This window comes from Leptopilina boulardi, unplaced genomic scaffold (assembly GCF_019393585.1).
Source record: "Leptopilina boulardi isolate dan_hultmark-lab unplaced genomic scaffold, ZJU_Lbou_2.1 LbouV2_341, whole genome shotgun sequence".
Taxonomy (NCBI): Eukaryota; Metazoa; Arthropoda; class Insecta; order Hymenoptera; family Figitidae; genus Leptopilina; species Leptopilina boulardi.
In genome coordinates, this window is record NW_026137909.1 from 4,659,747 (window position 1) to 4,684,096 (window position 24,350).

General features: G+C 30.7%; 2 protein-coding genes across 2 annotated transcripts in view; both read right to left on the reverse strand.

The window, feature by feature from the left end:
* The window catches only part of LOC127285745 (neuroligin-4, X-linked-like), a 261,683-nt gene extending 247,457 nt beyond the window's left edge, over positions 1-14,226 (reverse strand). The window contains exon 1 of the mRNA XM_051311892.1: positions 13,622-14,226. The gene's annotated coding sequence lies outside the window, so the exon portion shown is untranslated. The remainder of the gene's footprint in view (positions 1-13,621) is intronic.
* LOC127285715 (sericin 1-like) overlaps positions 9,561-24,350 on the reverse strand; it is a 32,626-nt gene continuing 17,836 nt past the window's right edge. Inside the window, exons 3-6 of the mRNA XM_051311853.1 lie at positions 20,616-20,666; positions 20,429-20,485; positions 19,690-19,956; positions 9,561-9,886 (exon numbers count right to left, since the gene is read on the reverse strand). Of these exons, the coding sequence (XP_051167810.1) occupies positions 9,561-9,886; positions 19,690-19,956; positions 20,429-20,485; positions 20,616-20,666 (701 nt within the window). The remainder of the gene's footprint in view (positions 9,887-19,689; positions 19,957-20,428; positions 20,486-20,615; positions 20,667-24,350) is intronic.

Genomic DNA, 24,350 nt, shown 5'->3' on the forward strand with positions numbered 1-24,350 from the left:
GAAATTAAATATAAAACTCAAGTTCAAATATATAAATTCGTTTTTAATAAACAAAAAAAAAAAATCCCCTTCAGCGATCAGTGTCGAGAAATTGGAGTACATTTAAAAACGTTACACATGAATTTCGAAATTTAATACGCGTTTCGACTAATTGAGAATTCGTATAAAATTTTTGAACCGAATTCAATGATTATTTGAAAAAAAAAGAAAATATAATCGAAGATTTATGAAAAGCTGAATTGAATTATACAACTTCCTGGAAATTCTAAAAAAAGAACTACATAATCGATTTGGGAATTTTTTTCTTTACTTGGTTTTTCACGAATATTTTAACATGGACAGTTAGAAATTCCACCCAAATCTATTGGGTATTGTATTATGTAATCGTGGTATCCTCTGTCAAACTTTTGCCGGAAGCAATCAAATAATACAATAAAGCTGAGAATTTGAAAGCAATCAGAATATATACATATGAACCATAAACTAGAAAACTTTTGATTACAATCTCGTATTTAAATTCTGGAATATATGAGTCAAGGGACTATAATCTCCAAGCTGGAAACTCCATCCTAATCGAGTTTGTAGGTTAGAAAATTTAACAGGATTGAAGAAAATTTGCAAAAGTCGTCGTCCCCTTCCCTCCCTTTCTCTCTTCTTAAAGATAAGTTTATAAAGTTTCTTGGACAAACTCGTACGAAACTTTATGTCAAACTTTCTACTTCATCAGAGTTGAGATATTTTGCCATGAGGCCAATATTAACATTTGAATACGCAAGAAAATATCTATATGCTTCGTTAATTTTACAAGATATAGAAGCATATTATTAAATATATATATATTTTGTATATCTACATGATTTTCTAAATTTTAATTCTAAAACTTCTCAATGAATTTGGTAATAGATCTTTGTTAACGGAATACCAACTGCACACATCTACCAATTTAACTAGCCAGAGTGGGTAAACGTAACTAGTTAATTAACGAACCCACTGTTTCCTCAACTAATTAAGCCAACTGAGTTTCAGAGATTGAGATCTATCCCAAAGTATAGTAGGAACGAATGACGTTGCGGTCTTGCCAATAAAAAGACGCACCTAATGTCGAACTCACACTCCAACAAAACTTGAGTCGTTACCAAAGAGACAAATGTTGAATCCACCGTTAAATTAAGTCTGATCGGATAATATATTTTTCCCTCCAATAAAAAAAGTAAAAGTACAAATAGCAAAAGTCCAACTCCACTTGAATTAAGAAATATATATATATATTGAATCCACTTAAAGATACATTTGATCAAGATGATGTTGAGTGTTTACTTTAATATCAGAGACTCTAGAGAGAGAGAGAGGGAGAGACACCTAAAAAAAAGAGTATTATGACATTCCGCTTTAATTTACTGCGGAGAGGTAAAACACGACGACGAAACTTTAATTATCGCAGTACCGAGAGGATCTGCTCTCTTTTCCTACTTGTTCGTTTTTTATTGAAAGTTTTTCTTTTTTTTTTTTTTTTTTATTTTTATCTCACGTTCGTCTGTGAGCGAAAGCTTCTTTTTCTCTTAATTATTCCAGCCGATGTGAAGACTAATGAGTAAGGTGAAAAACATACGAGCAATAAAAGGAGGATGAGAAGGTGACACACACACACAGGGAGAAAAAAAAATTCGCTGATATTACTCTTATCTATTTTAGCTAATTTTTATTTATGATGCTTCAACATATAATATTCTTACAAAAAATCCATTGTTTGATCTTAAAGAGTATACTTCAAAAATTCTCAAAAAGTTGTAATGACAAAGATTTCCTTCCATATAAATACTATGATAATCAAACTTAACAGGGGGTCAATTACGTATCTTTTTCCGGATCCCACATTTCACATTCCGTATTCTTCTTTTCACATTCCCGATTCCAAATTCCGGATCCCACTTTTCACATTTCGGATTCCATTTTCCGGTTTTCACTTTAAAAATTCCGGATTCCACATTTCACATTCCGGATCCCACATTCCAGTTTTCACATTCCGGATTCCACTTTTCAAATTCTGGATTCCATATTCCGGATTTCACATTCCGTATTCTACTTTTCAAATTCCGTATTCAAGATTCCACTTTTCACATTTCGAATTCAACATTACGGATCCCACTTTCAAAATACGGCATTTCAGATTCCACATTCCTGTTTCTATTCTCAAAATTCCGGATTCCACATTCAGGATTCCACTTTCTACATTCCATGTTCCAAATTCCCGATCCCACTTTTAACATTCCGTGTTTCAGATTCCACATTTCAGATTCCATGTTTCAATTTTCACATTTCCGATTCCACATTCAAAATTACGTATTTCGAGTCCTATATTCCACATTCCGGATCCCACCTTCAAGATCCCACATTGCGGATTCCATTTTCCACTTTCAGAATGTGGGATGTGGAATCCGGAATTTTGAAATTGAAATCCGAAATGTGAAATACGGAATATAAAAGTGGAATCCTGAATGTGGAAAGTGTAATCCGGAATATAGGATTTAGAATGTGGAATCCGGAATGTGGAAAGTGTAATCCGGAATATAGGATTTAGAATGTGGAATCCGGAATGCGGAATTATGAAAGTGGAATCCGGAATGTGGAAATTGTAATCCGGAATATAGGATTTAGAATGTGGAATCCGGAATGCGGAATTATGAAAGTGGAATCCGGAATGTGGAAATTGTAATCCGGAATACGGAATGTGGAATCCGGATTGTGGGATCCGGAATGTGAAATCTGGAATTTTGAATGTGGTATCCAGAATGTGGAATCTGAAATACGGAATTTTGAAAGTGGGATCCGGAAAAAGTCACGTAATTGACCCCCAGATACAGTTTTACTAAAGTTTTACGGCCTTCCAAAAACTCGTAAAAAGATGTTCCTTTTCGTCTAATAGTTTCCCTTATAAATAGCCCAACTCATTTCTTAGCAAAAATCTTATATAATGAATTGAAAACAATATTAAAGTTCTAAATTAGAATTACATCTCTAACAAATTGTAAAATGCCTTTCTCTGAAATAGAAAAATATACAGAATTTATTTTTATCAACACGTTTTTTGTTTTTATTAAAAATCGATGGTACTCGAATTAGTTCTCCCATTTCACTCATTTTTGGCTGATGATGATGATTTAGAATGTGATTGTTTTAACATTTTAAAACCCCAATATAATTCTATTCCATTGTTTTACTATAGATATGTTGATGATACGGTCAATTCTAATTCTAATTTGCATTTATAGGAACCATATTGACTTGGTCATTAACACATTTAATTCTCACAATAACAATTTACAATTCACTTATGAATTACATATTGATAATCAAATTTATTTTCTAGATATTACTTTAAATATTATAAATTAATAAATAATTGGTATCAAAAGCCAACATCTTTAGGTAAACTTATCAGTTACTTCTCATAATATTACAGTTCAATTATTATTATAAAATTAGTATCTTAAATTCAAATTAGTTCACAATAACTCGTTTTTCCATCATGGGTCCAGTCATCGATGCAGAGCATAAATATAAGACATTTTTAATCATTCTTAATAATAATGTTTCACCAATTTAATATTGTTAATAATAATTCAATAAAGTCAATGGTTACAGATTTTAAAATTAAATAATATTCCCTTCCATACATAGGATCCTCCAGAAAAGTAAAATTTTGAGTCGCACCTTAACGTTTTGCTTATGTCAATCATTGCTTTCTGATATCTATTAGTACTTGATTTTTTAAGATTTGAATTAACGTAAATTTAATTTCTGAATATTGAGTTTGTTTTGTATCGAATCTGAGATCTAATTTTATTAAAGATTAGTGATTTTAGTAATTTAAAATATTCGTTAGTTGTTACAGTAAAATTTAGAGATTAAACTTATGAATAATTATTGAGAGAAAATAAACGTTACACAGTATACTACAGATGACGAAAAAATATGTAAAACTATAAACTATAGTGAATATATAGTGAAAATTGTCTTGAACGTTTTCTATGTGCTTGCCCATAAATAGTGTCACTAGTGCCGCATTCGCCAGTTGCAAAACTGTCTCATACTACTTAACGAGGAATCCCACTTCTACTACTACCACTGCTGCTGCTGCTGCTGCTGCTCAACGACACTACGAGCTTCACAAACCCTTTCAGGGATATTAGTAATGCCAGCGAGAAAGTGACGTTTGTAATTTTCCCCACAATGGATTGGAAGTGTAAAAAGGAATACTCACATATTTTCTATTTGGTTCTTCTTTTCAGTGTTCATATAAGCTTTATAGGTGAAAATATTTAAATGGAAAATAATGTCGATATTAATGACGAATTGTCTGTTTTGTAATGAAACTATCAAAATTATATAATATGTCATCAATAAATAAAATAGTTGGAGTCAATTTTTTTTTGAGTTTCTAAATTATTACTGTAATCACTAATAAAATTAATTACTAAAATCACTAAACATTAAGTAATTTATGTCTTAAATTTAATCCGAAATTAGTCCGGTCTGTGTAATTAGTAAATGTAGAATCTGCATTAACCAGTTATGTTTGTTCGAATTGACTTCGGATTAGACGTGATTAATTCCGAATTCACTGGTTACACAAATCAGGAAAATTTAGAATTTAGCTGGACTAATTCCGGATGACAAAAACCTGACAATAAACCGAACTGTTTCGAAATTCCCTGATGATTTCAGCAGTAATTTCCAGTAGAAATTAAATCCAACGGAATTTCGATTCTCTTCGTGGAACTCCCTCTAGCTCCCTAGAGATATCGATATTAATTTCCGGTGGAATTTTGAAAGAATAATTTCATGTCCCTTCAGAAAAGATTTCTGCAAAGAATTCCCTGATAATTCCAGCAGTAATTTCCAATAGAAATTAAATCCAACGGAATTTCGATTCTCTTCGTGGAACTCCCTCTAGCTCCCTAGGGATATCGATATTAATTTCTGATGGAATTTTGAAAGACTCATTTCATGTTCCTTCAGAAAAGATTTCTGCAAAGAATTCCCTGATAATTCCAGCAGTAATTTCCAATAGAAATTAAATCCAACGGAATTTCGATTCTCTTCGTGGAACTCCCTCTTGCTCCCTAGAGATATCGATATTAATTTCCGGTGGAATTTTGAAAGAATCATTTCATGTTCCTTCAGAAAAGATTTCCACAAAGAATTCCCTGAAGATTCCAACAGTAATTTCCAATAGAAATTCAACGGAATTTCCATTCTCTGTGTGGAACTCCCTTTAGCTCCCTAGGGATATCGATATTAATTTCCGATGGAATTTTGAAAGACTCATTTTATTTTCCTTCAGGTAAGATTTCCGAGAAGGATTCCCTAAAGATTCCAATAAATTTTCAATGCTCTTCCGGCGGAATTGTAATTCCACTGTATTTTCGATTCCCTTCAGGAAAGATGTGTCGTAATTCCACCGGAAATTATAAGTCTCAAGTTCTATAAGAACTGTTCACTGTCGGCGTAAAAAACATGTTGCCTTCTGACCAATAGTCACTATTTTGGTTAATATTTCGGAATGTGGAATTAATCCGAAACAGTCAGCTTTCAAGTCGGGTTTCTATTAATCCGGAATTAGTTCGATTAAGTACGAAATTAGTATTATTTGTGTCACAAGTAAATCCGGAATTAATCCGAAATAAACTAATAATCAGTAAATCTAGAATCTGCATTTACTAGTTATGTTTGATCAAACTGACTTCGTATTAGACCTGATTAATTTCGGATTCACTGATTACACAAATCAGGCAAATTTTGGATTTAGCTGGACTAATTCCTGATGACAAAAACCTGACAATAAACCGTGCTGTTTCGGACTAATTTTAGATTAGTCCTAAAGCATTCTGGAATTTTTACTTTGCAACGCAAATTTTTTTAAAACCTAAACTAAATTTGCATTTTCTTCCTACAAGGACTACTTAACAAAAGAGGAGAATCGAAAAAAGGATATTTTAAAAGCTAGAAAAAAGGTGGAACTATTTAATACGAAATAAAATTTAAAGGAGATTAAAAAGATAAACAAAAATGTTAAAGAGTTAGAAAGTTAGTTAGATCTAAAAAAAACACATTCAAAGACCGTGATACTTAAAAAATATATTTTCAAAATAAATGTCTCAGTTCTCGATGTAAAATGTCTATAGATATTTAAGAAACTTTTATTAATGTTTAGATTATTACGTACCGAGAATTCTTCTCTATGTTTGATTTACTTACACAATAGGAGGTTAACCTTGCGATCATGTTTTCAAAACAAAAACCATCTTCGGGTCGTCGATTCGTCGGTTGAACGTGTTTCGATAGATAATAATAGAAAGTTCAATCTTATTACAGAATTCGTTGTGATCGAGTTATCGTGAAAGCGATAACTGGAAAAATTGTGCTATTGTTTTTTTTCTTTTTGTAAAATGATTCTGTCAGGATTACATATCTTTCGCGATTAATAGATATCTTCCCTTTAGGGAATCTATTCTCATCTTTGAAGCAAATATCATTCGTTGGAGTGACACATCCATCATTTCTATTCACAGATAGCACAATATATTCCAGGAACCTTTCAGAAATGTTTCAATAAAAAATGGGAAATATTTCTTTGGAATATTTTTGAAAGATTCTGAAAGATTCTTTAAACACTTAGATATAAATATTGCCAGTAATTTGACTCTCAATTCACTTTCACGTCACTTTCAATTAAGACAAGTTTAAATGAACTGAAAGTGAAATAAGAAAGTTAAATTAAAGGTGTAAGTAAGAGATAAATGTAAGTGAAGTGAAAATGAACTGACAGTGAAGTGAAGTGAAGTGAAAGTGAAAAAGAAAGGGAAAAGGCAAATGTAGTGAGTAAATGAAAGTTAAGGTGGAAGTGAAAGTGAAATTCAAGTGAAATTACAATGAAGTGAAAGTAAAGTGAAGTGAAAGTGAAGTAAAGTGAAAGTAAAGTGAAAGTGAAGTGAAAGTGAAGTGAAAGTGAATTGAAAGTGAAGTGAAAGTGAAGTGAAAGTGAAGTGAAAGTGAAGTGAAAGTGAAGTGAAAGTGAAGTGAAAGTGAAGTGAAAGTGAAGTGAAAGTGAAGTGAAAGTGAAGTGAAAGTGAAGTGAAAGTGAAGTGAAAGTGAAGTGAAAGTAAAGTGAAAGTAAAGTGAAAGTGAAGTGAAAGTGAAGTGAAAGTGAAGTGAAGTGAAGTGAAGTGAAGTGAAAGTTAAGGTGGATGTGAAAGCGAAATTACAGTGAAGTGAAAGTGAAGTGAAAGTAAAGTGAATTTAAAAAAATGTGAAGTGAGAGTGAAGTGAAAGGGAATAGGAAAGAGAAAGTGTAGTGAGTAAATGAAAGTTAAGGTGGAAGTGAAAGTGAAATTCAAGTTAATTACATTGAAGTGAAAGTGAAGTGAAAAGAAAAGTGAAAGAAAATGTGAATTAAAAGTTTTATTATCAAAAAACAAATTGACTTAATCCAACTTGATACTAATTTATCATGAACTCAGATAACATCGCTTATTTTCATTTTAAATTTTCGATAAAGAAAATGAGTTTCAAAAGTTCACTAAACATAATTTGATAAGTATACAATAATTTCTACAATAATTGGCATCAGATAATTATAAAGCAGTGGTTTTTTTTCTAACTCAATCAGTAGGTGATTTACCAGGAATCAAATAAATTATATTTATAGCTACAAAATGTAATAACTGTCAGAATTAAGTTTGTGGATGAGAACTTTTTTATTTATTTTTATTGCAAGTCAAAAAAAAGAAATCTAATTTTTGTATTCCTTTAAAAATTATATCTATAAAAAAAAGAAATACAATTTTTTTCTTACTAAAATTAGTCGAAATTTACTCGAAAATATTAGGAGTATCATTTTTATTTTATTAATTATTATATATAGATACATATATATATTCAAAAATTATTACGTGACAAATAAAACTGACTTTTATGTGAGGAAACTTTTTATTTTCTTGAAATTGAGAAATTTTTTTGCTATTTTTTGTTCTATTTTTTGTTTCTCTATCCTCGAGAATTGTATCAAAAAAAAGAAGAAAAAGAAAAGAAACTGCTCAGTGTAGAATGAAGAGATCTGTTGTGTTCTCGACAATTCCTCCGTATATCCAATTTTCCGAGGAAATCAATTTTTCTGATTTTATATCCTCGATAATCTACCAGAAGTCTGTTTTTACTTGTAAAGATAAATTTTTTAGAATAGCATAAAAATATATATATGTTTATTATTATCGTAAACTACAATCTCAAAAATGGATAAATTAGAAAAATTGTTGTCATATCTTTTTTTTCCATTGCTTCATAAATTATATATAATATGTAAAAAAGAAAAAGTTATTTATTTGACTTTTATTAATGTAAATTAAAATAAAAAATTAATTTTTATAAAAGTTGTTACCTTCAATAAAATACAATTTAAACTTTAGTCGGGATATTAAAAGAAAGTTTTTGCAATTTAACTTTACAATTTAATTTTATAATTAAATACAAAAATATAAAATTTTCTCATTTATATTACAATGGTTATAATTATTTTTTAAAAATGAAACGTTTAATTAAATATTTTGTTACAATATTTATGTTGAAAAATTTTTGACAAAAAATATTTTAATAAGCATAATTGTCATAAGTTGAATTATTAATTAAACGCAGTTACATTTTGTTTACTGAAATTTAATTTTTATAATTTAGTGATATTCTTGAGTCATCCATAATTTTTTTTTTGGTGAAGATATCCATAAATCTCCATAGGTAATGCACGGAAATATCCATCAAAAATACAAGAATATTATTAAGTTATCCATAGGTTCATTCATCAGGTAAAATATTTGTTAATGGATATCTTTGGATCATCCATAGGATTATCCATAAGAATATCCATTGATATTTAATGGTCATCCATAGATTTATCCATCCAGATATCCAGTGATATCCCTAAGCCATCCATTGGTTTCTCCACTAGAATATCCATTGGTTTATCCATCAGGATATCGATTGATATCCCTGGGCCATCCATTGGTTTACCCATCAGAATATCCATTGGTTTACCCATCAGAATATCCATAGTTTTATCCATCAGAATATCCATAGGTTTATTCATAAGGATATTGATAGATATCCCTGGGCCATCAATTGGTTTATCCATTAAAATATCCATAGGTTTACCCATGGATGTCCCTGGGTCATCTATAGGTTTAACCAACAAGATATCTGTGGATAATTAATAAATTTATTTATGAGGATATCATTAGTTATCTCTGGTTCATCTATTGGTTTATCCATTAAATCCATCCATTATCCATTATCCAATATCAATAAATATCCCTGCATCATCTATAGGTTTATCCATTAAGTAAAATCTTCGTGATCCAAAGATTTGTCCAACAATATATCAATGAATATTTCAGTATCATCCACAGATTTATCAATAAATATCCATGGATATCCCTGTGTAATTTATCAAGATATCTATGGATTCATCCTTGAGAATATCCATAGGTATCACTGGGTCATCTATTGGTTTATCCACTAGGTCCATTCATTATGTAATCCCCTGGGTCATCCATAAGTTTATCCATCAGGATATCCATTGATATCCCTGGGTCATCCATTGGTTTATCAATCAGGATATTTATTTGCTTATCCATCAGGATATTCATCAATATCCCTAAGCCATCCATTGGTTTATCCATCAGAATATCCATTGGTTTATCCATCAAGATGTCCAATGGTTTATCTATCAGAATATTAATTGGTTTATACATCAGGATGTCCGTTGGTTTATTCATCAAGATATTAATTGGTTTATCCATCAGGATATCCATGAATATCTCTAGGTCATCTGTACCTTCAGTTATCAGGATATTCATTGATATTCTTGATATACAAATATCCTAATGGATGAACCTATGAACGACCAAGACCTTTTATTTCTGGAAATCCTGATGATTTTACCCATAAATAAGAATATTTTACAAACATCTGAATTTTCTAAATATAAACGATCACAGTATTTACTAATTAATTTAATGATCTTAATGTAATTTCACCGTTCTTTAGAGGTAGTATAAACCTTTGAACATCAAAATTTATTGAAACAAAAAAAAAAAAAAAAAAGTACGGTCGAAACTAAAGGAAACAGCAGTTTGGATTATTATGAAGGGTACTCGTGTCTTTTATGCCCGTTCCACTTTTATATCAAGAAGATTTTTCCTTGTCCTGGGGGACAGTAATCCCAAATGTAGGTAGCACTCCCGTAATGGCAACGGGTACCTGGTGAAACACTCATTCAACCAACTCAATCGACTGCAATGCAAATAAAATTGAGTCCCATGGGATAAAAATGAGGTCGATAAGAACTTAAGATAAAAGAGAAATATTATTCTTCTCTCTTCTTAACTTCCTCTTCCTCTTTCTTCCCCCCCTCCCCCTACTTCAATTGGTTCATCCATCGAGATGCTTCTTCGACGTGATTTTTTTACTTTTAAGCCAACGACTTATTGACTTATATATAGTATCCCATTCGTCCCACATTTGATTTATCATAAAAAATTGAGCCACCAGAAATAAGAAATTATCTCCTTAAGTACCCTATAAAAAAAAGTTTCAAAACAATGAAAATCTAGTTTCACATCAGTGAACTTGATAAATGTAACAAAACAATAAATAAAAATTAAATAATAACTAATTTTCAATAAAAATTCTATCCAATATAGATATATTCAATCCGTTTTCTCAGCATGATAAAAAAAATAATTTGGGCAGTATTCCAATTTTAAAATTCAAATATCATTTCTCTCTTTAATAAATATATTATTGAACCTTTCATCAGGAATACATATCATTTTTAACTTTGTATATATATATATATATAAAATCTGTATTTTGAAACTTTTGAATAAGAAAGTTTAATCTTTATATTAACTTTCTGTTCCAGATACACAGTTGAATGAAATTTTAATCATCATTTTCCATGAAAAGAAATACCACCTCTCTTGCCACTTCCCTACATCTTTGGTGATTTATCTTTTAAGCTAAAGTTCCCTAAGATGCCCTGATAGATGGTTTCTATTGCTAAACTTCATACCAAGAGAGAAGACGGACCAAAATTTCTTAATCAGTGCAAGTAGTCTAACTTTCCTTTGATGCATATTAAGATATTTGCAAAACTTTTGAATATAGTCTATTACAATTTATTCTGAGTATAGCCTTTGGAATAAAGGTTTTTTCTTAGATGGAAAAAAAAATATTCGTATTTTGATGTTAACAATTAAAAAAGATTTGTTGAAATATCATTATTAATTAATTATTATTTATGATTTAAATTAATTCTAATTCTTTTAACGTCAACTGGGGCTATTATACTCACCCTGGGGCAATTATACTCAGTGTCAGTTTTTAATTAGTAAAATATTTATATTGAAATATTTAAACTTGACGCTTGATATAAATATATTGTTTGATATTTTTATTATAGAGAGAACCAGGATTCTTTTTATACATAACCTTAAAAAAAGTAACTCATTAAGATTTATGTGTTTTTCAAGTAACTTTTGCTGCTAAAATAACTTAAAAAGCTTATTAGAAATTATACTGAGTTTACTTAACCAAACAATTATACAGTCTTACTGCGAACATTTGTTACATAATCCCTCACAACAAAAGGATATCCTAAACTAATGTAGAATATCCTGAAAACGTCCATAGGATATCCAAGGATATTCTCAAAACATCCAAATCGCCGTTACGTAGGATATTTTTGGGATATCCTGGGGATATACTGAGGATATTCTGGGATATCCTGAGGATATTCTAGGGATATTCCAGGGATATCCTAGTGATATCGTGGGGATATTCTTGGGATAAACTTGGTATATCGTTGAAAATATTCTAGGAATATCGCTAAGATCTCCCTAGGATATCATTATGATTCAAATTTTGACTATTTGAGATAGCGATTTTTTGATACAAATAGGTTTCCCGTGATTGTCAATCATCTTTTAAATCTGGGCCTTAAAGTTGATAATTAGAGCATATATTTAAGCCAAAAATGCGATTTTCGACACTTTAAATTCGTTTTTTATGGGACTGACCGAATGAAAAATTTTTGTTCTAACACACGCACCAAAAGTACACCATTTCTTACCTGTGTAGCGGGAGAAAAGTGGAAAATCATCAAAAACAGTTTTTTTTTCATAAAACAACGTGATAAAAAGAAAAAACGTGGTATAATCGTTCAATGTTTTTACCACCTGAAAACTGTCATATTGGTTCCACATTATGTGCAATATGACCATTATTGGTCCATTAATGTGTGAATAAAGGCAACTATCCCATTTTGCCCCTACGTCCCCCTAAATTGTCTGCAGAAAAGATTTCATATAACTAAAGCTGTATCAAAAAATGTTGATGATATTTTATAAATAAACAAACTGCTGAGTATAATAGCCCCAACTGCAAGACTATTATACTCATCACTTTAAATTTCTATAACTATAGTAAGAAAATTTTTTTGTCTAACTTACAGAATGTCAGACGAACGTCTACAATATAATGCAAGAGTATAAAATTTTTTTTATTTAAATTCTGAATTTTGGTGAAGCACTGAATAAAAAAGTACCATTTTTTCGAGTATAATAGCCCCGATTGACGGTACTTTAAGGATCATCATTAAAGACAAAAATTGTTTCTAATCTTATTAAATAACAGATTTTTAATTTAATTAATTTCAAGTGGAATATGTTACTTTCAGAAAAACCACTTTCATCATCGTTAATTAGCTTTGTAATTTAATTCTCAATTATAATGTGACAAAAAAGTAAAAGTGTTATCTCAAAAAGATTTGACTGTCATTCACTCTGAAATATTGATCACGTTGACCAATTCTAGAGGTCAATGTTTTATATTTTTGTATTCGGGTAATTTCCTTTTCTCACTTTCCTCTTAAAACGATCTTTATTATTATTATACTAAACTTATTTAGTAATCTATCTACAATAATAATTTTAGCAATATACAATCCATCTGTAATTAAAATAAAAAATTGAAATCTCTGGATTATATCTTCTATTCCATTTAAAATAGATTTCTATTTAAGATTGTATTTATAGAACAATATTCCGTAATTATTTTTTTTAAAATGTTTTTAAGTCAACAATATTAACCCAACAATTAATTTATCGAAAAAATTCAAATACTATAATAATTTATCCTTGGAATTGAAAAAAATTATTTACTTTAGTAATTGATACAGAGTTAGAACATTGACCCCTAAAGCAACAATTGTTTGCGATAAGGCTGTAGAGTACGGTGTGGTGATATAAAAAAAAAATTTCGATCAATAGACATCTACAATACTGATCATTTTAGTTAATTGAAAAATTCAAATTTTAATTATTGTTGAAATAGATTACTGCAATTGTAATTTTAAGGGATTTAATCAAAATATTTGTGAATGATTTTATTTAGAAGGTCATAATTGCTAATACTAATAATCTTATCAAAAGATCTCCTAAACTATAAACCCTCGGAATATTTAGATCTACTGTATTAGTAGTCATTGAACACATGGTACTTCACTTACCGTTTGATTTAATTGGCCATGCAATTCCATTAATGTATTCACACTTTGAAAAAAAAAAACTACACAATTAAACTTTTGTAATTTAACACTCTTTGTAGGACAAATTCGTCTGATTGATCTTATTTAAAGCTAAAGGATCAAAGGCTTCCTAAACAATGTAGCACGATTAGAACAAACACACTAAGACCCCCTAGGAGACGCGCCGGCTGATTCAAAGAGGGAATACCACCCTGAAAGTTTAGGTCACTAGGTGGATGAACTTTGGGTGGCACTTGGCCTCCTTTGAAGGAGATCTTCGAATGCAGTCATACATCCTGTTGCAGGAGGAAAATCACTTGAAAAAATTAAAATTAAGTCATTAAGGAAAGGTTATGTGAATCATTTTTTTTTTTTTTGAATTAAAGATCACAAAGTGCACGTGACACATACACACACTACTGTGAAGGCCGCAATGAATGGCAAAAGATACCGGATTCCACGTGTCTCGCGACTGATCCTGATCGGATCGTATCGAAATACCTACTAGAGGCGCGAGGTTGTTTTTGCAGGGTCGACGGCCCCCACTTTCTCTGGTTCAGTTGACGTCGACGTTCGTGTAGCGACGGCGCACCAGGACTCCCCCTTTTCCACCTTCTGCCAAAACCCCCTTTTCCCACCACTTTTCATCCCTCCACCCCCTCAACAACGCTCTCCTCTCTCTTACGAACCTTGATCGATCCGATGTGAAGTTGCCTGCTCTCTCTCTCTCTCTCTCTTGCTCTCTCTTCTTCTTCCTCTCGCAAACATAGAGTGAACGTGTGCCTCAGAATATTGGACTCCTGTTTTGCGAGATGTGAGTACGTGTAAGCTCTCTGTGGATGTGCAATCACGAAAAGGAGCACAGAGAGGTGATCGTCAGCCGTGAACTTTGGAGAATGTTAGACTGGTTGCTCCTACCTTCTGTCCGTTGGAGAGCCTGTGAAAGTGAGCATTGTGCCTTAATCTGAAGAAGAGAGATGAGAGGAAAGTTTAATTGAAAAGTCGCCTCAATTTTTTTTTGTTCACTGTCCAAAAGAGGGTCGTAACAAAATTTTGGTCTTGCGAAAAAAAATGAGTATTAACTGATCCGGATGTAGATATCAGTACTTGAAATATTTGCTCACACATACTAAAAGTGAACTTCAAAGAAGAGGATTCAATTACACTAAACTCTAAGATTGACCTAGAAAAATAATAATATTTAAAGGGACACAATTACCAGTCACGGCAGTTCAGATTTAATCAATTCAGTTCAAAATCAGTAAGCAGTGAGTCAAGGTTCATATCAGTTTTTAAGTGCAGTTAACCAACCAGACAGTCAATTACATAAAAGTTTCTAACATGAAAAACTATAAACGGGAATTTAGTAGACACGGTAGTTACCCATTCAAGAACAACGATGATCGGTTATCTCAAAATCAGGGTAGTAAAAGTTGTAATACAACCAGAGGAATACCCATATGGTCGGTGATCTACGATCATAACTCAGCACCTGAAAGGACCAGTCACCTAGAGCTACCAACAAAGCCGTTACATCAAATAGCTAAAATCACAAATACCTAAATAAAAAGAATTGTTTGATGATATATGAAGTACGCCCTGGTTAAAATTTTGAACCGATTTTAGATTAAATACAAAGCGATCAGTCCGGACTAGTCCAGAAATTGAAGAAAAACAAACCGAAAATGATATGTATTAGTCTGAATAAACAGATAAATCCGAAATCAGTTTGGAATAGTCCGAAATTGACATGAAATAAATCCGCAATTAGTATGCTAACAATTTTATTTTAGTTAGATCAAAAAATAATCCAAAATGAGTCCAGACTAATCCTGAATTTTTATGTAAACTATCTGCGAATAGTACGCAACAATCCAGATAAAAGTACTATCAAAATACTAAATCGACATAAGTCAGTAATAATCTGAAATCTTTATGTGGAAGATCTGGTATTTATTTGTAATTAAAATATTTATTGGCGAAATTCTGAGCTATATGATTTGGTTTTATTTAACCTACATGTAGTAAAACCTAAAATGAGTCCAAAATAATTTAGAATTTTTATGTAAACTATCCGCAAACAGAACGCATCAATTCGGATTAAGTAGGGTCGAAAAACTAAATCCGGCATGAAGCCGTAATAATCTGAAATATTTATGTGGAAAATCCGGTATTAGTCAACAACAATGATGATTTTGTACATATTAATTCCGGAATTACTTCAGATTAAAATGTTATACCAGATTAAGACCGGATTATCGCTGACTAATACCGAATTTCTTACATAAAAACTTCGGATTATCCCGGATTTATATTAGGTTAAGATTTTTCATCGAACTCGAATCGAATTTATTATTAAATCCAACGGAATTTAGATTCTCTTCATGGAATTCCCTCTAGTTCCCTAGAGATATCGATATTAATTTCCAGTGGAATTTTGAAAGAATCATTTCATGTTCCTTCAGAAAAGATTTCAGCAAAAAATTCCCTGAAGATTTCAACAGTAATTTCCAATAGAAATTAAATCCAACGGAATTTCGATTCTCTTCGTGGAACTCCCTCTTGCTCCCTAGAGATATCGATATTAATTTCCGGTGGAATTTTGAAAGAATCATTTCATATTTCTTCAGAAAAGATTTCCGCAAAGAATTCCCTGAAGATTCCAACAGTAATTTCCAATAGAAATTAAATCCAACGGAATTTCGATTCTCTTCGTGGAACTCCCTCTTGCTCCCTAGTAATATCGATATTAATTTCCGGTGGAATTTTGAAAGAATCATTTCATATTTCTTCAGAAAAGATTTCCGCAAAGAATTCCCTGAAGATTCCAACAGTAATTTCCAATAGAAATTAAACGGAGTTTTGATTCTCTTCGTGGAACTCCCTCTAGCTCCCTAGGGATATCGATATTAATTTCCGATGGAATTTTGAAAGACTCATTTTATATTCCTTCAGGTAAGATTTCCGCAAAGAATTCCCTAAAGATTCCAATAAATTTTCAATGCTCTTCCGGCGGAATTAGAATTCCACTGTAATTTCGATTCCCTTCATAAAAAATGTTTCGTCATTCCACCGGAAATTATTAGTGAAATCTCCAGAAAGCTCTTCTGAGGATTTTTTTCCAACTGGATAATTTTTTTCAGTCGCTGAAGTAGGTATACGTCTAAAAAAAAATTGTACCTCAATTCCCCAAATTAGTAATCACGTCAAAATAAATGGAAATGATAAAAATTAAGAAATATTACGTGTTATTTAAAATTATGTATATATATATGATAAATGGATTCACTTTTGAATATTAATATTGAATATTGAATGAAATAGAATTTTCACAATGATATAGTTACCCTGGACAATGGTTATGAATACGTATCGGCAAACTAAGCGATTGTTGACTAATTTGAAATTATTCTCAGACCAATGTAACTATTGAATCCATAACTGAGAGACTCACAAAGCCAACATATATTCTAACAAACAGAATCAAACTGTGGTTGAAAAGACAAACATGAAATTTTGACCAATGAAATCAATTAATTTTCGAAGCAGTTCCCCAATTCTGTAAATGTTGTTTTTTTTATTGAAAACAGAATGTATAAAATACTTTTCCAATTATTATACTTAAATGAATTAATTATTTATACTATAATCTGAAAAACCCTTGCGTATAATTTAGTTAAATACATTATTATATTTAGAAATCGATATCAATTTTTTTGGTATGAAATTACATTTAAAGTGATTTAAAATTTAATCTTCGTTATTAATAAATATTCTGTTTCGATGTTCCGAAAAAGGAATGTGTAATTTTACAAATAAGATAAGAGAATACTGTATGATTTATGAAACTTGACTTATCCCCATTTTATGTTCTGAAAATGTACAAAGTTGAGATTTTCGCGGAATACATTTGGTTAATTGAAATGTATCCTAACGTTTACTTAAAAAGTAATTTAAAACTTGTTCTTTTAGTGTAGGATTTAATTTCTCACATTTTTAGAATGGAATTGTATATTTCATACTAGTTCAACAGAAATTTGGTTTTAAAAAAAAGGATATACAAAAATTTATTCTTTGTTAGATTTACATCCTTTTAGTAATTACATACAAAAGTCGAATTTTCGAAAACCTTCAACATATTAGTTTTAAAAACTGAATTTTTCATTTTATTTAAAATTTTTGTTGATTCAATAATAAAAAAGAGAAAACTTTTTATATATTATTATCTGAATTTCGAACAACTCCAATATTTTTACATTTTGCAGATATAACTTTGAAGTTCTCTTTTTTTTTGCCAGTCACCAAAATATCACTGTTTCTAAAAGCTGCTTTTTGACGATATATTCTTATCAAGTCTACTCATATTTTACTATTTTTATAGTATTGAATGTTTTGTCCGCATTGTGAAACCTACCCTAAGCTATATTTTTTCCGTAAGCTGCCTTCAGAAAAATATTTGACCCAGAATACCTTTCACCCATAAAATCATATTGGACATAGATATCTGTTTTCCCTTGCATCATTTTGTCAATGTTGAAAAATATAAACACGAGATTATAAATTTGAAATACAATTTAAATATTAAAAACAATTTTAAAAAAAATTGGTACAGCAACATGCTAATTGTGCCAGAGAGAGATGGTAACTTTTAATTTAATTGTAAAAGTGAATAGCACAATTTAAAATGTGAGTTTAAAAAAATATATTTTTTTTTTGCTGAAAAAATATATTTTTAACATTCTCTTATGAATTTAGTAGAATAGTTTATAGTTGAAAAAAATATTTGTCTGTAATTTGAACATTTTAACCTTTCACTTTAACAACCTTATTAGTTAACTCTTTTGCAGCACATATAAAAGTAAACGTCCGAACGCCTGTTTTCTCGTTTTAATTAAGCTCGACCCTTTTCTTTTTTAAAAATTAACTAATGTTTTTTCTTCTCTGCAAACACTATTCTATTAAGCAACCTCTCGACTCCACGGCTTTTCAAAGTCTCTTTTATAACAGCTTTTTAATTCTTCCACAACCTGCAGAATTTCATTATATTTTACTTTCCAAACAATTTGTTTTTTTTGTAACCCATGTGCAAATTAGCTTCGCTTAATATATATAATAATTGGACGGAAAGTTGAGTCCACCTATCCTCTTATATTCAGCATTCATACAAATTAGACATTTTTTAAATAATTTTTAAAATAGTATTTTAATTTTATGGCAGAATGAGAAAGAAAATATTTTTTTTTTAGAAAACTTTTTAACATTATTAAATTATATCAATGATTTGAATTTTATGTTTGAAATTATATTTAGCATTTAAAAATGTATTGAATGATACATTTTTTTCAGAAAATAATCAGAAAAGAATGTTGTAATCAACTTTAAGAGTTAAATATCATGGTGTTATTAGAATGAATGTTATACATTTTATTTTATATTCATTTAATGAACCGTACTTCAATACTGTTTTTTATTTCCCAGTACTTTACACTTTCATTAAACGACTGTGAGCAAAATAGTCTCGTTTCAAATGACCTACTTCGCAAACACAACTAACCTTTGACGGATCAACATAAAGTCTACAAGCATATCGCAACCAGTGACTAGTTGTGGTCGACAGGTTTTTCATTAGAATTTCGTTACTTTAGTTTTGAATTACCATTTGAGAGTGGATTTAATATTAATAATAAACTACTTTACAAATACAATTGTCTTCTAATCGTTGTAAATTATTATATCTTTTTTTTTTAATTAATAGTAACCCTCACAGCACCGGTTTGGAAATCCCTAGGGATGTCCGAACCATCGGAATCAAATAAGATGTCCTAGGATGTCCCAGGGATATCCGGTGCTGTGAGGGAATATTTTTGGAATTTAAGGAAAATATATTTTTAATGGAATATTTTTAATTATTGACATAATGTAGTGTTTTGTTGTATTTGTAGCTACGACAGGGAACATTAATAGAATCCTTTATGGAGTCCCAATATTAAAATAAACGAACGGTTTTTCTGAACTTAAAGCAGGCAGCTGATTTGTCCTCCTGGACGTACCTAATGACACCAAACAATGATGATCTTCTTTTGATTGGGCAACACATAAAAACCAATCTTTATGCAGCCTAATTTCTCCAGCCTGTCCGTCTCCTCTGGGTCGGTGACTACAACTGTGAGCTTTATTCCTCATCGATTGGGTCCTGGAACCGTCACCTTCCTGCTTTCTGTCTTCTGGTGGATTTCCGCCAACGTTTTTTGGAACTCTTCTTCCTGGGTAAGGCAATCCAAGTCGCGGATTTCCAATGTGACCAGTCGATCCACGATCTGCACCTACCACATGCTTCCAATCGCTTTGGTGACATCAGCAGTAAATGCCTTCTTATTGGAGTCTTCTCCGATTTTGATCAGGAAATCTCCCTTTCTTATAGGCTCAGTGGCGAATGCCTACTTATTGGAGTCTCCTTCGATTTTGATCAGGAGATCTCTTTTCTTTGCAGCTCTCATTGCTACTACTCTCATGGCCCTTAAGTCCGGATTGGCATATATACGAAGCTTACTCAAAACGTCAGTACTTAAAGCCAATCCTTATGCGTCTTAATTTCTCCAGCCTGTCCGCCTCCTCTGGGTCGGTAACTACAACGGCGGGATTTGTTCCTCATCGGTTGGGTACTAGGACCGTCACCTTCCTGCTTTCTGACTTTCCGTGTTCATTTACCAACACTTCTTGGACCTCTTTTACCTGGGTGAGGTATAATCCGGGACACGAATCTCAAGAGTGATGCTTCGATTCACTTACCTGATCTGCCGACGTCCTTAATAACCTCTGCAGTGAAGGCTTCCTTGTTTGAGTCGCCTGAATTTTTTTTAGGAAGTCTTCCTTTCCTGTAGCTCTAGCAGTTACCACTCTTGTGTAACTGACGTCCAGATTTGACCTCTTTGCGAAGCTTACCTAAAACGTCAGCATACGAACAACCTCGACTGACCAGGACGATCATTATCTATTCCCTCGTCGTCTTTTTCTTCTTGCCAAAATTCTGTGGCAATAAAGGTACGAAACTATTTGGATATTATATTTTTATTCTGTAAATAAAAATCCTATATATTTTTATATCCAAATAAAGTAGAGTTTCTCAGTAAGTAACCAAACCGCTGTAATAAACTGAATGTTAATGTAAATCAACAGTTTAAACTAATCTTCAAAGTTGTTGAAAACCAACTTCAAACATCACAAGATTTTAATGCAAATAAAATAGCAGAAAACAAACATTGAAAAGATAATTAGTTTTCCTCTGAAAATTCAATCTGAATTAAAATTTTTCACTTTTAATTTTTCGATTTTCTAAAAAAAGTGAATAATTTTTTTTTTGAAATAGAATTTATTCAAGATAATGAGTTTTACATAAGAATCTGTACTTTGTCTTTTTTCAACAATCGCTATAAAAAGTGTTGCATTTCAAGATATAAATGAATCGCCTAAGGTAATGTTAAATGTACCTATGAATTTATACTCTATAATTTTACTGTGGAGTTAAATTACAAAATAGAATCTCTGATAATAGTTCTAAATTTGCCGCGGGTATTGGAACAACCTTATGATTTTGGACACAATTGTTCGGTTAGCGAATTCGTCTACTTGTCTGTTACTGTTCTCAAATTTTATCTTTTATTGAACTTAGACGTTTCTATTCATCCAATTAGTACAATTCATTCATTATCATTTACCATAAATTATTATGAAGGTATATATTTACTCATGGCCTGCCAGCTGAATATATTATTGTAGGATCAACATTATAATAATTAAACAAAGTTTGGAAACTGTATTTTCATCAATGCATTCAACTTACATCAACAAATTTGAAATGTGGTCCATCGCAGCTTTTGAAAAATTATTTTTAAAAAATTTATTTTCATTGACTCAATATTACCAAAACTTAACCGTCTATCAAAGATTCACTTAAAAGAGGCTATAAACTAATAAATTTATTAAAAAATATTATTTATTGTCTATAAATACATGTCTAGAACTTTAATAAACAACAAATTTTTTTATCAAAAGCTTTATGTGTTGTAACCATTTTAAGAAATTTTAATTAAAAGAAACAAATTTTTATGGACACTACCGTGTTCGGAAGAAACCAATTGTTTGTTGCAACAATAAATATTTATATAATAAATGACTGATGATTCATCTGGGTCTCAGTTAAATTAATACAATTGTTTATAAATATTGAAATATATATTATATCTACAATAATTATTTAAATATTCTTAAATATTTTTTTGTGAAATGATCGAAAACAAGAGGAAAACTTAAAAGAACTTGGAATATATAAGAGAGATCCTCGACAGACGTAGGTTCATAAGTGTAAGTGACGTTTCACAAAAGGAAAAGTACGATAAGAAGTAGGAGAAACAAGACGTAGAAAAAGGAATAGAAAATGCTGTGAGACAATTTTTCGATGGCACGAGAGGTCAAGAACAGAAATTTAACTTCAAGAAAGTTAAAAATAGTACCTCTTGTACATAAGTAGTAGCTTAAATAAGCATTTTTAAAAATATAATATTTTTTCTTAATTTTTTTATACACCTTACATTCAAAAAATAAAAAAATATTTTTCTTTTTTTTGAGAAATTATTTCACCAAGAGATTTTTAATTTTGAGTGAAAATAATTATCTTAAATTATATACTATAACGTAACTTTTCAGTTAAGTTAATTATGACGTTACGTAGATTAAATATACCAACTGAAGGTAAATAATTATTATATTAAAAAATAATTTTGATTATTACAGGAAAAAAGTTAATTAAATAAGCATAAAGTTACACAAATCTGAAAAAGGAAATAACGCACCTAGATGTTAAACAATTATTCTTCAAAAGATATGTTTAACGGTTGTTCATCTCGAAAACATTTTTTTGAATTAATAATTATTTAAGAAGCATTAAAATGTATTTATACTCGAAATGTTTTCTTAAATACATATAAGAATTGATTTCAAAAAAAGGAAAATATTTTTTTGGCTTTTAGATGACATGTGAAGATGGATTACGACATTTTAGGAGCACTCTCATCTGTTGTAGAAGAACGATGTAGAAGACAGATGTCATATAAGATATAAACAGAAAAAAGTTAATGCCAAAATGATATTGTTTTGTGATTATATCACATGTGCAACCTTTTATTGATTAATATATTTATTAGAATGTAAAATAAAAACATCTATTTTGTAAAAATATTTTCAAAATTTATTTGTAAAGAATTTTAAAAATATTACTCCCGAGGGTTTATAATAAATATTTCTATATTACCATTTAACAAAATAAGACTAATAGTAGTAGTATTTTTTTCGTCAAAATTTATGTAAATTTTTATTAAAACGTTCCCCTTTAACTTCAATTTAATGCAATAGAAACTAACGTATAATATGTTGCTTCAAAGTTCATGTCCTGTTGCTTTAGTGTTGGCTGAATGTTGATTTTACGTTGAGTATATTATGTTTTAAATTTCGTAATCTACACAAATCCTTTACCTCTGATGTGACATTTATTTTTTTACAAAAATAAGCTCTCTAGATAAAAGTAGTTTTTATTAACGAACAAATAATATTTTTTTTCTATAAATTCTACCAATTAATTAAGGTTTTCGTTACATTTTTTGTTGATAGTTTGTTTTGACGTCGGGAGGTCCTTAAGGTCAGTTTAGCATTATTACCTGCCTTATTATTATTAGTTGTCTAGAACCTTGTGTTAAGAGTAGGTCATTAGAAGGCTTGCTACTGTAGCCGCAGAGAAGGGATAGGACTAATTACTTTGAAAATAATGTTGGCAAAAAGAATAGTTCGAATTTGAGAGTCAAGGTGAAAAGACGGTAGGAGAAGTGCTCGTGAGGTTGGTCGTGGAAGTAAAGTCTACCAGAAGATCAGGGTTCGCATCAGTGTCGACAATGTAAGTACAATTTTAATTAAATAATACAGTACAAGGTTTATTTAAAGTGAAAGCAATCGTTTCCTTATTCTGATACAGCGATCTGGGTCTTATTGGTGACGATAGGATTACTCCTGGTATTAACAGAAATTCAATTATATACGTTTAAAAAATTAATCTTAACCTTAGTTGTATATAAATGTTATAAAAATTTACTTCAACTAATTTTAAATGAATTAACAATATCCATGAATCACATTTCCCACCAGTAGTTTTGAGTAAATTATTAAAACATTCTGATCATCATTGTTGATCCGTTTTTCCCTCCCGAGGTGAACAGATTTCTGTAACTCCGTCGACTTACCATCCCTCTTCTTTGAATATACTTCCATTCTTTTTTCCCATTGATCTCTCGTTTCTTTTGGACAATAGGGGCTTTTGTCAGATTTTTAAGGCTCCATAGTAGGGTGTTTCAAAGTTTTCTCGTGGTTTCGTTTTCGCTTTTTTGCAATTCCCGTCTGTAGAGCCGAGAACGCAATTAAAATTCTGGTCGGCAACGACCGCCTCCTACTAAGCAACATTGCCTCTTTCGTTCTTGACGCATTTCTCGCACTCAAAATTGATCGCTTCTGTATTCAGGTCTGATGGAACAAGGCTGCTAGGATTATCCTGCTTCTGGGGGTTGATTAACACATTTTTTTTCCCACATCCCTTCGTGACACATTCTGGATCCCCCCCGATATCACATCCTGTCATTCCCAATCTTACTGACTTATATTTCAAATCCTG